General features: G+C 35.9%; 1 protein-coding gene across 3 annotated transcripts in view; it reads right to left on the bottom strand.

Annotated features, from left to right (window-relative positions):
- Positions 1 to 2,069: 2,069 nt before the first annotated feature.
- LOC149813569 (putative ADP-ribosylation factor GTPase-activating protein AGD9) overlaps positions 2,070 to 16,842 on the bottom strand; it is a 46,997-nt gene continuing 32,224 nt past the window's right edge. The window contains exon 7 of one of the 3 annotated variants that reach the window (XM_089991083.1): positions 2,070 to 2,493. In XM_089991083.1, the coding sequence (XP_089847209.1) occupies positions 2,320 to 2,493 (174 nt within the window). In that variant the 3' untranslated portion in view covers positions 2,070 to 2,319. Of the gene's footprint in view, positions 2,494 to 8,850; positions 9,257 to 16,842 lie in introns of those variants that run through there. The other 2 variants (XM_089991084.1, XM_089991085.1) reach the window with 2 other exon arrangements.

Below are 16,842 nucleotides of genomic sequence, written 5' to 3'. Positions count from 1 at the left end.
AACCCTGATGAATTTCTTTGTGGAATGTGATTTGAAATCATATGACTTTGAATCACATTTGATTCCATCACAAAAAACTCTTATACATTGTAAAATTCCTACAAACTTCCTGCCAGTATACTATAATCGGTAGTGTCTCATGAGATTAGGACTCATGCAAATGAGAAAGAATTTCATTGGGACGGCTAACAAACATCAGAAAATGAGCAGTGAGATACTGACTCACATTTGCTTGTTTCGTCAAAAAAAAAAAATGGCAAAACCTCCTTCATCAAGTGGACCTAAAAAAACAAAACGGTAACCTTCAAAATAATTTGGAATGATTGACTTAGACAAAGGAACGAGAGACCGTACGGTACCGGAACCAACCAGCAATTTCACACACGGGGACAGCTCTTGCAAGAAGTGATAGAAATCATGTGCAGAGAGAGCTATGATCATCACAAGACAGACAAAATCAACATGATATTACAAAAGAACGGTTGACGAAAAATATTGTTTTTTAAAATTTTAAAAATGGAGGATATCTAATATCTTTGTACTGCCACAGTTTATTCATGAGATGGACCCTGATATTTCATGTCACGTACCACTTTTCTTAAAGTTCTGATATGAACCCAACTTTCTCTGAGAATAATAAAATAGCGACCTTCAGCAAAAAAACAAACAGTGGGAAATTAGGGATGGTAAACCAGTCGAGCGAACCGAACAGGGCATGTTCGGGCTCGGCTCGTTTACCAGTAGATTGAGCTTGTGATTTGCATCATGTACGTATTCAGCAAAGCCTAGTTGGAGCTTGGCTCGTCCTTGAATGAGACGAGCTGACTCGTGTAAAAATATTACATGTTTATACATGAAATAAATATATTCCTATATATTATACTTAAAAATGTTTTTTTATATATATTATACTTAATCATTCACGTTTTATGTATATGTTTTTTTCATTTATCATTCTCTTTTTATATATGTGTTATGCAATCTTCTTTTCATATATGACACTTAAAAAATATACATTATACTTAAAAATATATATTTTATCTATACCAGCTCTCCTGATCTGCTTCCTCATATATGACACTTAAAAAAATATACATTATACTTAAAAATATATATTTTATCTATACCAGCTCTCATGATCTGAGCCAAACACCCTATGTTCGGGATCGACTCGTTTAAGCTAAATGAGCTGCCCATGGATCAGGTCGGCAGCTATGTGAACCGATCACAAACGAGTTCATGACTAGCCAAACCAAGCCTAGTCACAGGCTGCTTGGTTCGTTTACCAACCCTATGGCTATGGGAAATGTAGAAAAGTTAGAAAAGTTCCTGCTTTGTTCTTAACTACCAAAAAAAACATGATTGTCATTTGATGCATACGCGAGGCCCTTGTGGATATGCTCTGGTCCCTCACAGATCTGACCCATATCTCAGTTCTGGATATATCCAAATCTTGAGCAAGCCCTAGACCTAGATTGGAACCAAATAATCATATCAGTAATGTTCCCGTCAGAACCCTGGTCCCAACACATCTTTTACATGAAAAACTATACGTGTGACTTGCTTTCAATGGATCTTGTCTCGCAGGTTCTCATTTTTTAACTGGGTCTGAAACTTTGTTGTAAGATATGAGTTGGATAAAATTGGATCTGACCTACATTTTGTACCACAGCATGTGTATGAATTTGGGTTGGATTAATAACAAATATATTTGGGTTTATTTGGATCTAGATTGAAATCAAGTAATTCCCTGATATAGTCTTATATCCTTTTCCCTGATATTCCATGTCAAGTACCAAATTTTCTGAAATCCCTGGCATGCACCCAACTTTTTTGACAATGGACAAACAAAGACCCTGGGTTTACCTTTGTGACACAGTGTTGAAAAACACTTTAAACTGTTCTAACATTCATATTATGCCCTTATTTGTTAAAAAAATGTGGTTAAGCTTTTAAAAATATACATACTAACCTTCTTAAATGTTATGAACTTACTTCCAACTGCCCTTATATTTTAGGAACTTACAAGTGATTGAAACATATCAGACTTATGTCCAAAACAAATTTACTCATATTTCAGTTTTGCAAAAGATTCGGCCAATGTGGGTCAGATCCACGATAAATATATTTAGGGTAACCCAACCCATTTTTCACAAGAAAAACAGTAAGTATAACTTTTTCTTAGTCTATCCCATAGTACAGGGTCTCATTTTCTAACTGAACTAAAAACTTTATTGTAAGACCAGAGTAGGATATAAGTCTAAACTTGAACCAATATATAAAAACTGAATCCAAAACTGTATTTAACCCATACGTAGGTTAGATAGTGAACCAATATATTTGGGCTTGGATAATTGACAAATATATTTGGGTGTCAACAGGTTTGATGATAAGTTTGGATTTACTCGGGTCTAGATCCAGCACCAGCGCCGCAACGCCAAATACAGGCCTGGACCCACATGGACACGGGGAAGATCCGACCTGTTGATACTCCTGGTTAGATCAATAACAAATATATTAGTGAATAAAAAAGGAAAAAAGTACAAGGAAGTTTCGGCATTTTTAAATATCTAGGTTAACTGGATGGGTTTAAGGGTAGGTTTTTATTTCGAAAAAAAATGACCTTGTTGTATGGTAAATTTGGCCCGTTTTCTCAAATACCCTACAAATTTTGAAATCCACGGATGTCTAATTTTGCAGGTCCTTTACTTTTTTGAAACCTTTTTACCCTTAACAGGAGGAAATCTATCCATCTCGTTAAATATCACTAAAAACGAAATTTGTAAATCATGATTTTTGCACAATACACGCTGTGAAAATTACTACTACTCAATTTCGCAAAAGTCCCGTGATTTTTCATATTTATAGTACGAAAATTGTGATAATGCTTGCAAAAAAAAACCCTTACTACAAATTTCATCCACGGTTTCGAGTTGGTGGTTGCTAAAGGTGGTCCCTTACGTGAATTTCATAAAAGAAAACTTGAATTTCCCTACAACGTTAACAAGCCACGAAGAATTCCCAAGTTTGTAAAGTGCTCCTTTGAATTCGTAAAATGGGTTCTACGAGTTCGAGCATGAACAACCAATGTTCGTCTCGGCTTGGCTCGTATAGGGTTATTTATTAATAATAAATATCTTTTATGTATATTTTATATTATAGAATGAAAATGGTTGAAGTGTTTGGGCTGCAAGCCATAGGTTTAGAGTTCAAATCCTATTGCTTATAAGTTTTATTTTGCAAATGAGCCAGTTTGAGCTTGGCTTAGTGGGTTTAGGGTGTAAATTGTATTGTTTTTAACTCTTAAAAAGTATATATTTTTTGTAAACGAACTTGCTCGTATTTGACTCGTTTAGCTCAGGCTTTTCATGAGCTCTAGCTCGGCTCAGCTTGACACAAGAAACAAACCAAGTTTGAACCACCACCCCCTACCAATTACTTAGCTCCTTTGGTTTTGGACTGGGTAATGTTGTCACAATCATTTTTTGAACTGAATCGTTTTTCAGGACCATTGAGAAAATTGGCCTGAATCAAATAATTTTATTCAAGATTTTTACATTTTTAAATAAAAAACCATAAAATTCCAAAAATAAAAATAATTGAAAACATTTTATTAGAAAAGTAAATGCATGAATGAAATAAGGTTCAACCAAATTTTAAAATACGTGCTTAATACTTCAAAACATATAAATACAAACGGATATCATAATTATCACAAAATATTAAAAAACAAAGGAAACTGAGTCGGACAGATTTTCAATAAATCGGCCAAGTATTGATTCCGTTTGAAGCAAAGATTCATGCCAATCTCATTTTATTTTAATTTTTTATTCAACAATTTCATTTTATATTAACAAGCAAAATGCTGGTTACAGCTCACATAGGTTGCTCTATCGTGCAATCATCCATTGCCAATGCTGTTAAAATAAAATGTTAAAATTTCATTTTGTTTTAACAGCATTAGTCCTGGATGATTGCACGATAAAGTAGCATATGTGAGTTGCACCCAGCATTTTGCTTGTTAACTTTAGCCCTTGGACTGGAAACAACCCTAGATATGGGGTTGGGCATATGATTCGTGCAATAGGATCTAAGGCAACAAAAGTTGCCAACAGGGAAGTCATAATATCCTTGTCCGGCAGATCCCACCGACCAGAGATCATGATCCAAAATCTTTCACCCACTGATTACAAAGACCGAATTCATAGTTTGGAAGAGGATATAAGAAATATGAGTTGTCAGAGGCGTAATGCCAATGGTGAAAGGATGCCGTATAAAATTCAAGATTTCATTACGTGCCAAGACAACGAGCCTTTCGGGACTACTTCCAAAAAGTTTATGAAGTTCAATGGGACAAGGAATCCAATGACCCACGTGGCCTTATTTTTGGGTGTCTACTTTGATTGCCTAATGAATTATCGTGTTTTAATCCATTGGTTCCCTAAATGCTTGGATGGAGAGACCGTGTCTTGGTTTTCTACCTTGGACATTCATTATATCACGAAATTTCAAACCCTGATGAATTTATTTGTAGAAAGGTTTTGATATAAGATCAATATATTGCCAACAATAAGTTAGCTCTATGATTTCAAGCAAAATGAAAATAAAAATGCTCAGGAGTGTATTAATAGATGGAGAGTTGTATACCATCAGATGAAGGATCCAATACGTGAGTCTCATGTGCACACCATCATCTTGAAAAAATTCAATCAACCTCTCAAGGGCCTCCTAACTACTTAAAGATGTAAGACCTTCATGGATCTGACCAGCTAACATGGCCACTGCTCGAAAAGAAAAAAAAAAAAAAAGTTTGAGTCTCTCAAGCAAAACCAAGGGCAAACCCAAATGGCCAAATGAAAGAGAGTTCACCAACATCATATTTTTTGTAAAATGGAGATTTTGAATTACTCAATGTGTCAAATCATCTCTAAATCAAAATGAAAAAATATAATAAAGTTTCACAAATATCATCTGGTTCTTGGCCATGATATTGAAGAGTGCATTATCCTTAGTCACATAATCTAGGACCATATTGATAAAGGTGAACTATTTATGAAAAATAAAAAAGCTCATGAGAAACCAAGTTAAAGTCTACACGATTAGCAAAGTTGAATTAGTATTAAAAAAATTGTCATAATTCTCAATGTTTACATTGACTTTGTTTATTAGAAATGAGCCTCACAGTTGTCTGAATCACTACATCCTTCTTGCACTCAAGTTCACCAATAAGAGACTCAAGTCAAGGAGAAAGAAGAGAATGATTCTAGCCAAGTTAAAGAAAAAGTTATTGTGCCTAAGTAGTATAGTCAGTTGATGTTATAAAGGAGAAAGAGGAAGGTCTTGCTAATGCTCTATAAAAAAAGTATCATCAAGGCTTTAGAAAAAAACAGTTTTATGAAGGCTCCAAAAGAGGATGATCCTGCTAAGACAACAGAAAAAGAAGGTTTGGTTATACTTGAGTCAACACCTGGTGTTCTCATTTTAAAAGAAGAAGAGGTGCCTGAGAATCAATTTGAAGAGGAATATCTTGAATTTGATGATGTGATGGAAGACATTGACTCACCCAACTTGGCAAATACATGCGATCATGCTTAGATGAATTATCGAGCTTATGTTATAGAGAATTCAAAAACTAAAATTTTGCATATCTCTTTTAGGGAAGAAAAAGTTCTACTCAATATTTTCCAAATAAAGATGCACCCTCGTCATACTTATGCTCAAGTTATTCCTCAATCTTGTTATCTCAGCCTGGATCATGAGTTGTATCCATGAAATAACTAAGGTATTTATATATTCAATTTAAACCTCTATCTCTCATGTTGAAAATGGTGAATAAGTCACTTATAATTTGCACTATGTAGAACAAATATATTATAGGTCTTCAGTAGAAATTTTCAATTATATAAAAGATCAACATCACCTGCCATTTTACATAATCACATCTAGGGCAACAATGAAGCAAAAATCAATATACTAATCTTTTAAAATATCAAAGTTGAAAAAGAAGTGGACATATCCAAAATATGGTGAGTGATTTGTTCTGATCATCTTTTGTAAATAATCATTTGAAAATTTTAAAAATAAAATACCTCTATACCTACATATTCATGCATCATAGAGAGACTCATGTTAAGCTATGTACACTGCTTTAGCCATAGCTCCCATTGTTAGCCATCAATATCGTCTTTTGCAGGACTTTTTCAAAGAGCGTAATAACATAGTCAATCATTTGGTCTTTCAAAACCGGTGTCTACTTCTTCGTTATCAATTGAGTTTCGCACACTTGAAAACAAAGAGAATTTATAGACTCCTCAATTTTGACTGAGATATTTTATGTCATGAGTCATATGCCAGAATCTAGTGTTTTCGATTCATGCCAAAATCTAACTTCAATTGTATTTTTGGCATTCAAAATGGCATCATCAACCCTTTTAGCTAAAAGATGAATTAAACTAAAGGATCATAGCTTTCAAACAAACCCAAAACTAACTCAATCCGACATTGGAGTCAAAAAGTTATGACCAAAACAAGGTGACTTGTTCAGTAAATATCGTATGTTTTCAAGTAGGGCTCACTTTGAAAAATCAAAATCATAAATTCCGTAAAGCTATTATTTTTAGAGAACACTATAGATCTTCAATTAGTGTTATCAGATTGCAATAGTGTACTTTAACCCTTTCGAAGGTCAGCATTATTATGAATCTCGTATGCAAGGGGATTGGGGACCACAAACAAAGCCCTAAAATAAAAAAAAATAATATCTCTAAAATGCAAAAGATTGCTTTTTTATATATCAAAGTATCACATTTAATGCTAGTACAGACATTCACAAAAATATGGGGAGATTTGCATTTAAGTTTTTTAAAAAATTTGTGAATCTCATGTTCAATGTGTGAATATTCAAAAAATCTATAAATGAGGCACAAGATCCGCATATACTGATATTTGTGAATGTTGTATCGTATTTATGGACCTCCTCAATGAGTATTTACTTAAAGAAGATTCACAGGTAATATTCATGAAATTCATATTGTATTTGCAAAGGTCGTATTGTATTTGTGGATGTCTCATCAGAGTGTGAAAGTCGAGGACATTCGCTATTGGTATTTGCAAGTGTCGGCAGACATTTGCAGATCTCCTCTAGTATTCACTTAAAGGAGGTTCGCAGGTTATAATGGTGAAGTTTGTACTGTATTTGTGAATGTCTTATAGAAGTGTGAAAGTCAAGGACATTCACAACTGGTATTTGCGATTGTTGACAAGCATTTGCGGATTTTCTCAAAGAGTATTTACTTAAAGAAGGTTTGCAAGTTGTGGTCCCCAACTTATTGAAAAGAAAATCCGCAAATGAGACAAGATTTGTAAATACATATATTTGTGAATGTCGTACAGTATTTGCAGACCTCCTTGAAGAGTATTTACTTAAAAAAGATTTGTATGTAATATTTGTGAAGTTAATATTGTATTGTATTTGTAGATGTCTCATCAGAGTGCAAAAGTTAGAAGCATTCGTTGTGAATGTTGGCATACATTTATGAATCACCTCGAGGAGTATTTATTTTCTTAAAGAAGGTTTATAGGCTATATTCGTGAAATTCGTACTATATTTGTAAAGGCCATGGGGTATTTGTGAATGCCTCATCGGATTGCGAAACTAGAGGATATTCGCAACTAACATTTGTGAATGTCAACAAACATTTGTGTATCTCCTCAAAAAGTATTTACTAAAAAAAGGTTGAAAAGTTATATTCGCAAAGTTCATAATGTATTTTCAAAAGTCATATTGCATTTGCATATGTTGCAGAATCTCTTTTTTATTGAAGGGTTGCAAACTTCCTGCAACATACTTATTAATCATGCAAACCTCAACAAGTTCACATGCACGAAGAGCAAAAATGTTCTAAAAAAGTCAAAAATCAGTGATTTTGAATATAAAAAATATTTTTATCAAATTTCTAAGTATTTCAGGAAGTTCACCATTTTTGCAAAGACAGTATGGTCATCTTCCTTTTAAAAAGACCCGGCTTTTAGTAGCTCTCCATAAAGCTTCCTTTGTTTGCCGATGCATAGGTGAATGCACCAACCCATGCAGGTAAACAGTATGCCCTATTCACTGATTACTGCATCCTGATCCATGCCATTAAAAATACAGCTTAAGCAAAAGATCCAACGGGTACCCTAAGCTGCATTTTCCACAATCTTCTGGCACCTTACTAGGGAGATGAATGGGTCAGATCTGGGTTGGATTAGGCAATACATGATATACCTAATTGTATATGGGCTTCTTTGAATCTGGAGTTGAATATGGATGCAAATAGAACCATTTTGACAAAGCTTGATGAAAATAGCTATTTATCCTAATCTGGTATGATTACATACAAATTGATGAGGTAGTTTTAGATAAGAATCTACCATGAGGCTCTGTTTGGGAGTACCATTTCCATGTGTAGCCAAAATATTGCTTTGTCAAATTGTGGTGTTGAGAACAGAGTTGTCAAAAACATCCTCTTCCAAATGGTGTTGAAATGTGGTGTTGGGCTGCCAACTCCATTCCTGTTGTAGTGGTTTTGGCAACAATGCTGTACCTAAACAGCAGAGCATGAGCACTGGGGAAATAGCAACACCTCCAATTCCATCCTGTTTAACTAGTCAGATCAGCCATCTTACTATGAAAAAATGATGCTACAGAAAACCGACCATGGGAACAAGCACCACTATCAATGGAATTCAAGTACGAATGTTGTCAAACTATCGTTTTACCATCTCTCTCTCTCTCTCTCTCTCTCTCTCTCTCTCTCTCTCTCTCTCTCTCTCTCTCTCTCTCAACTAAAATGCATGTGAGCAGTAACATAGCACAAAACCACTTCTTAAATTATTAATAGCTGAAGCTTCAAGCAGACGCACAAAAAAGCAAATGTGAACGAATAGAGCTCTGAATTGGCATGTCCACTTAAAATAGGTCTGTGGTACATAACAAATAGTGCGACATATATATGCTATGACATGGGAAGTTCGAATTACCAACATTTCCCAAAGGAATTTCCAGAAGTGACAGGACAGAAAAACAAGCACCTTTCAAGTAACATAGAGAAAATTAGGAACTTTTAAAGCCTGAGAACAGACTACAAAGGCCACAAGCAACTAGCATTCAAAGAATTCTGTCCTGAATATCTGTTAGAAAACTGGAAGCCAAAGATGTGAGCTTCTTTCCAGTCTCCCCTGCAATGTTCTTCAATGATGTTATGTCTTGTGATGCCTGAAAATAGAAGAGTTACCATAAGGTGGCCAAATGAAAAGAGATGAAGGAAAAAAAGAACTAGAAAAGAGGTTGGATATATATATATATATATATATATATATATATATATATATATATATATATATATATATATATATATATATATATATATATATATATATATATCCATGAGTTTTTTAATCATTAATGAACTACTTTTTTTCAAGATATCAAGGTATAGGATTTCTTTTGGCAAAGAATTGTTCCATCAACTATGTTTTGTTAACGCTAATGCTCTGTTTGGGAGCCGGAGATGACAGGGGAGAGGGTATTTAATGAGGATTTAATAAATATCACCTACCATTACAGGTGCTTGGGATCCTTATTTTGGGAGAAGAGAATGGTGCCAGGAATGGAGATGAGCCGTTTTCAACCACATCCTCATAAGGATGTTGTTGATAACTCCAGCCTCGTTTCCCATTCTCTTCTCCACTCCAATCACCCCTCTCATCTCCTCCTCAACACAGGCTCCCAAACAGAGCCTAAATGTTAGTCTCCACGTTAAAGAAAAAAAAAGAGTAAAAAACAAAGGAACGAACATGGTAACCTTAGGATATACTAGGGAAACTCATGTGCAATGCACGTGCAGAAAAATCCCAATGCTGTAGGGGTCTGCCTAACCCCAGCTTGCCTTTCAAAAAAAAAGAAAAATCTCAATGCTAAATTTGTTTTCATGGATGCCTCTTTGCTCCTATTATACACCTCTCGGCATCAAAATTAAATAGACGAGATCGATTAGTTAATTATTGGATGTGTTCTTTTGGGAAGAAAAAACTGTTTTCTGTGAACAAGTGTCAAACCATAGAACAAACGAGAAAAAAAATGCAGGACATAATTCTAGGCCTAGTAAAACAAAATCACCATATTAGGAACTTTAAAGATTTGTTTTGGTGTTTAAGTTTCAGAAATCGATGGTATGTTAAGCGATTTTTGTAAAAGATCCATTAATACAAAAGTGTAAAATACAAAGTACATGCGTGAAATAAGGAACTTAGTTGTCATAGGCACTAGGCAGTGAGCCCCTAAAAAGGCCTAGGTGGTACCCAAAATAAAAAACATAATAAGAAACATGTATATTGTCTTCTCCTTCTTCTTCTTCTTCTCAAAGAAGAAAACAAATGATGTATCTTCAAAAAAAAAAAAAATAAAGCCTAGGCAGTGACAGCCTAGGCTGCAATATAGGACCCCACCGCCCAGACCTGGTCGCCCAGGCGGTGGGGCTGCGCCTAGGTCGCCTAGGCCGCAACTAGGCGCCGCCTTTGACAACTAAGATAAGGAACACATGTATTTTGGGAGGCCAAGTACCTTTTACCTGGAAAGATGCTGAGTTACCTTGGTGGATCTTATTTTATTTGTTTTTTATCTTGAATCTCTAAAAGAATGGTCACTTTGGGTCTTTGAACCCATAATTATTTTCTAATAACTTAACCTCCTCCATCATTTCAGAATAAGATGGGTAGTATAGAAAGCAGAAGGTGCTGACCCACCCTTTGGGTTCTATATGCCTTCACATACGTCCACTTGAGAGAGAGAGACGGACAGAGGCAGGTTGGTGGTGTTTTCAGCCAAGAACAAAGATGGGTTACAAAGAGAAGGGGTTGTCAAAGAAAGCCATTTTCATCTATCTATGGTGATATCTCAACAAGGTACTCTCCTGCGAGATGAAAAAACCAGCACCTCTCCTCAAAAGCGAGGACCACACTAATTTTGTTCCAAGCCATCAAACACGCAATTTCAAAGCTCACTGAAGTAGACTCACGAAGAAACATAGTCCAGACATATTTCAAAGCAATTGGATGAACAGAGAGACACCCACAAATCCGAAGGTCCCCAAAGATACACAACAGTCCTAAAATTCGCAATAGGTTCAAAGAATACAAAGAGAGTGAATGAATGAGCATCAAGAGCAGGGAATAGGAGGCTGCAGAGGTGCTTAGTCGATGGTCACATATTGAAGCAGTGATAAGGCATAGGCATCCATGGCTGAAGATCTAGAGGCAGAGTCCTCCTTCATGAATGTTAAAAGTGCTATTCTAATATGCAGGGTGATTGCTGGTCGAATTGCACAAGACCAACAGCCCGATTTGAAGGAGTGCTATGACTCTGTGGCAGGGCACTGTGGGGATTGTTCAGGTTTAAAGGAGTTATGTGTATAGCCGAAGAGCTTTTTGCGATCGTATGCAATTATAGCTCCTTTTTTTTCTTTCTTCCTTTCTACGTAGTTTAGTAATTTCTTTAGCTTTTACAACCTTGTCATCCATGGTATAATTCACACCACCTCCAGCTTCCTACCCACCTGCCAAGGTACCCAGAGTGCAACCAACTTGCCAAATACCCTCCACAGGGACCCTCTGAATTGCCAAAGAATATTGATCTCATCAGGTTGATCCCATAGAGCACTCCAAACAGAAGACACTGAGGAGGATACCACCTTAGAATTCTCCCCAGAATTCAGCAGACGGGTTCTATTCTGGGTTCCCCAGGAAGCAAACCAGACCAGTACCAAAACACGCATCCATCACATTTAGCATGTTGTCCACCTATATCTTAATTTACAACGACACAGTTTGGAGCCTAAACATACCAAGGTATCCTAAACACACATAAGCACATATCAAGCGTAAAAGAAATTAAAACACGACTTAAACTCATGTCTAAAAACAAATGGAAGATCTTACACAACAAATTAAAGCCTCATTTTTTAACAAAAATCATGAGATTCATGTTTGAACATAAAACCCTGAATTTTCTTCTCCTTGACAACTAATCCAATGTTTTATAATAAAAGAATAAGTGCACCAATTTATTTTGATCTAACAAAATCTCATATTAAGCTCTACACAACCAACCAACCCCTATGACAACATAAAACAACAAAAAAAGGAAAAATAATATTAAAGTCAACATTAAGGAAAAAAGAATAGAACAAAGAAAGAACTACCTAAGCATGTGGTGACTACTGAAAACAAGCCTAACAATCTTCCCGGTATGGCGACATGTATCTCACAGTCATCCCACACAGCCAGAGTTGCCCTGCTGATGCTGCAGGTACATTCAATGTAAGATGGATGAGGAAAAAGAACAGAAAGGTTTTTGGTAAACAAGGTGGGTTTTTGTCTTCTTTTTTTATGCCAAAGGAAAATCCTCATCAAAAACCAGGCCACTTAATGGGCACGCCTCTCTGTGAGGTTTTTCTCAGCTATTCAAAAAAAATCAACACACTCATTCCCTATGCTATTTGAAAATCATATAGGAATATGCATGCATCCTTACATTCATATCCACAACACACCAATCTTTACATCCACACATCCATGAAATCCATCATTCTCATATGTAAATCTTCACAACATGCCCCATTCCCTTGGGGGTGTCTTTCATGAAAGACCATGTAAACACACATATGGACATGCCCATATCTCCTCCCATAGGCCGTCCCACCAAAAACCAACATTCATCAACAGCTCTAACTCCAAGCCAATAACCACCAAACTAAGACCGAATACTTTTAAAAAAATCTTTTTCTCTCTTGGCATGTTCATGGGCTTATGGCACATGAGTAACTGTGATACCAATTGAATCAACCAAAATTGGTTTGATTTAGAGCTCGACTCAAGAGGGTGCAAAAATTTTTGCATGAGTCAGTTATATCTTTTTTTTTTTAAGAAATCATGAATCGGTTGTATCGGCCGGCAAGTTGAATCAGCCCCATCTAACCATTTCAGTAACAACAACAACTACTACGCCTTCATCCCAAAACAATTGGGGTCAACGATATGAACCAAAAAAGAAAATCATTCTGGGTCTTCCACATGAATCCTTCTCCTCCAATCATTTTTATCCAATGCCATGTCCTCGGTGAGGTTCAAAGCATTCATATCCTTTCCTATCACCTCCATCCATGTCTTCCTAGGCCTACCCCGACCTCTTTTAACTAATATATTTTCCCATTTCTCCATCCTTCTAATTGGAGCATCATTAGGCCTTCGCCGAATATGTCCAAACCACCTTAAACGATTCTCTCTCATCTTATTTTCAATGGGTGCAACGCCTACCTTCTTACATATCTCCTCGTTCCGAATCTTATCTTTTATTGTATTTCCACACATCCATCTCAGCATACGTATCTCAGCTACACTCATTTTTTGAATATGATGTCTCTTGGCAGCCCAACATTCCGTACCATATAGTAAAGTGGGCCTAATAGTCGTCCTATAAAACTTTCCCTTCAACCGCAATGGCATTCTACGATCGCACAACACTCCAGTTGCACTTTTTCATTTCATTCACCCAACCTTTATCTTATGATTTACATCTCCATCAATTTCTCTATACTTTTGAATGATAGATCCCAAATATTTGAAACAATCATGCACCGGTATTTCTTGCTCACCAAGCTTCACTACACTCCCATCACTACTTCGTTGCTTACTAAATCGACATTCCATATATTCCGTCTTACTCTTACTCAACTTAAAACCTCTTGCTTCCAATGTCTGTCTCCATAATTCTAACTTAGCATTAACCTCAGTTCTAGACTCATCAATCAAAACAATATCATCAGCAAACAACATACACCATGGCACATTTTCTTGAATTGATCTCGTAAGCTCATCCATCACTATAACAAATAGGAAAGGGCTTAAAGCAGATCCTTGATGTAACCCAACCGTTATAGGAAAATTGGTTGTCACCCCTCCACAAGTGCGGACATTGGTTACTACTCCTTCATACATATCTTTAATTATACTAATGTACTTGAGAGAAACATCTTTCTTCATCATTGTCCACCAGAGAACGTCCCTAGGTACTCTATTGTATGCCTTCTCCAAATCAATAAAAACCATATGCAAATCTTTGTTTCTCTCTTTATTTTTCTCAATAAGTTGTCTAAGAAGATGTATAGCTTCCATAGTTGATCTTTCAGGCATAAAAGTAAATTGATTCTCCGATATCATGACAACCTTCCTCAACCTAGACTCAATCACCCTCTCCCAAAGTTTCATAGTATGACTCATGAGTTTTATACCACGATAGTTTGTGTAATCTTGTATATCACCCTTATTCTTATATAGAGGCACCAAAGTACTCTTTCTCCACTCATTAGGCATCTTATTTGTCCGTCAAATCTTGTTAAAAAGATTTGTCAACCATTCTAAACCTTTCTCTCCAAAGCATTTCTAAGCCTCAATAGGTATACCATCTAGGTCAACTGCCCTTCTTGATTTTATTTTCTTCAAAGCCTCTGCAATTTCTTTCTTTTGAATCTTGCGCATGAAGTCACGATTCATCTCATGAAAAGGAATGGAGAAGTCTCCAAGATCCTGAGCATGACTTTCATTAAATAGCTTATCAAAATAATCTTTCCATCTCTCCTTAATCTCCTCATCTTTGACTAAAACCCTTTGCGTTTCATCTTTAATACATCTAACCATACCAAATCCCTCAATTTCCTATCTCTCATCTTTGCAATCCTATAAATATCCTTCTCGCTCTCTTTGGTATCCAACTTGTCATAAACCTCCTTATATACCTTATCCCTCGCGTTCCAAACTACTTTTTTAGCTTCCTTCTTTGCTATCATATACTTCTTCAAATTCTCATTATCACGACTCTTAGATTTCTATAACACTCTCTTTTAACCTTAATAGATAATTTGACATCCTCGTTCCACCACGATGTATCCTTACCTAGCGGTGCACCGCCTTTAGACTCGCCCAATACCTCCTTAGCCACCTTTCTCATGCCACCCGCTATCTTATTTCACATTGATTCTGAATCCTCCTCGAGACATCAATCAGCTTCCTTAACTACCTGCTCTACAAACATTCCTTGTTTAGCTCCTTTCAGTGCCCACCACTTAATTCTAGGATATATCCTATATCTATCCCTTTTGCGGCATTGTCTAATTCTAAGATCTAAAATTAAGACTTTATGTTGTGTAGCTACACTTTCTCTCGGTATAACCTTACAATCGATGCAACAACCCCTATCACTCTTTCTAAGTAGGAAAAAATCTATCTGACTCGTATTAACCCCACTTTTAAATGTTAATAGGTGAGACTCCCTCTTCCTAAACCAAGTGTTTGCTAAGATCATATCATACGACAAACCAAAATCTAAAATCCTTTTTTCACTTTCGTTTCTTTCTCCTATACCATAGCCTCCATGGATACTCTCAAATCCATCCCTACTAATGCCTACATGCCCATTAAGGTCACCGCCGATGAAAAGTCTTTCTCCATAAGATATCCCTTGTACTACTCCATCTAAATCTTCCCAAAATTGACGCTTAATGGAATCATCTAAACCTACTTGAGGTGCACAAACACTAATAATATTAATAATATCCTTACCTAGTACTAATTTAATAAGTAAAATCCTATCACCCTTCCTACGGACCTCAACTACATTATCTATAAACTCATGACTCATAACAATCTCTACTCCATTCCTATTCCTATTTATTCTTGTATACCAAATCTTATATCCCCAAGGTTCTATCACTTTTGCTTTCTCACCTACCCATTTGGTCTCTTGTAGACATAAAATATCAATCTTTCTCCTACGCATAACATCTACTAACTCTACCAACTTACCAGTTGAAGACCCTATGTTCCAAGTGGCTAACCTAATTTTATGGTCTTGGACTAACTTCTTTACCCTCACCCGTCCAACAAAGTGAGGGAACCCTTGCCTATTTGACACCACACTCGGGTGTCGGTGTGACGTGTTGCTTTCGGGCAACGACCTAGCAACCCTTGCCCATTTATCACTGCCTCCGGGCCTATAGAGTAGAGTGTGTCGCTCAGTAGGGAACGCCCCAACGAAATTCTCATATTGGTTCATATTCATAGGGTATGACTAAGTTTTTATGCTGGCTGTCACAGGCCTACCGCAACCCTCCTCCTTTATCCGGGCTTGGGACCGGCAGTGTATAACTAAACAGTTATACACAGGCGGAGTTCATCTAACCATTTCAGTATTAAATAAATTTTAATTTCCAATCTATGTAAGAAAAACTATTTTTTTTAAATATGACAACTTTATTGCAACATTTTTCAAAATGGCCTAATCCAAAATACCTTAATATTTTAAAAATGACATATATTTTAAAATACCATGATATTTACACAAAATATTTCCTAAGATTTTGTTTGTATTCTAATATATTTCAATATTTTCAATATCTTATAGTCGCCATTCTTTGCATATTACAATCTTCATAAGTAAAATTTTCAAGATTACAAAATTTTTCCATATTTGGAAAGTTCTGTATTTTGGATACATTTGGATGGCAAAGTTTTTTGTGTCATAAATCTAAATCTATTTTTTGAACATTATAACAAAAAGTATTCTTGGGTAATTCTAGAAAATTCATGTATTATAAACCTTCTTCCCCAAACTGCTTCCCTGACTGGCGATCTTGCACTTGGCAACCAATAGAAGAGAAGGAAACATTATACCCATGATGAGATAATTGAGAGACAGATAAGAGATTTAGGTTTAACTTGAGAATATATCTAATTTTTTAATAGAAAACC

Source organism: Nuphar pumila, chromosome 16, assembly GCF_984573655.1.
Source record: "Nuphar pumila chromosome 16, dmNupPumi1.hap1.1, whole genome shotgun sequence".
In the NCBI taxonomy this organism is placed as follows: domain Eukaryota; kingdom Viridiplantae; phylum Streptophyta; class Magnoliopsida; order Nymphaeales; family Nymphaeaceae; genus Nuphar; species Nuphar pumila.
The sequence above is the reverse complement of the archived record's forward strand: the minus strand, read 5'-3'. Positions and strand labels throughout refer to the sequence as shown.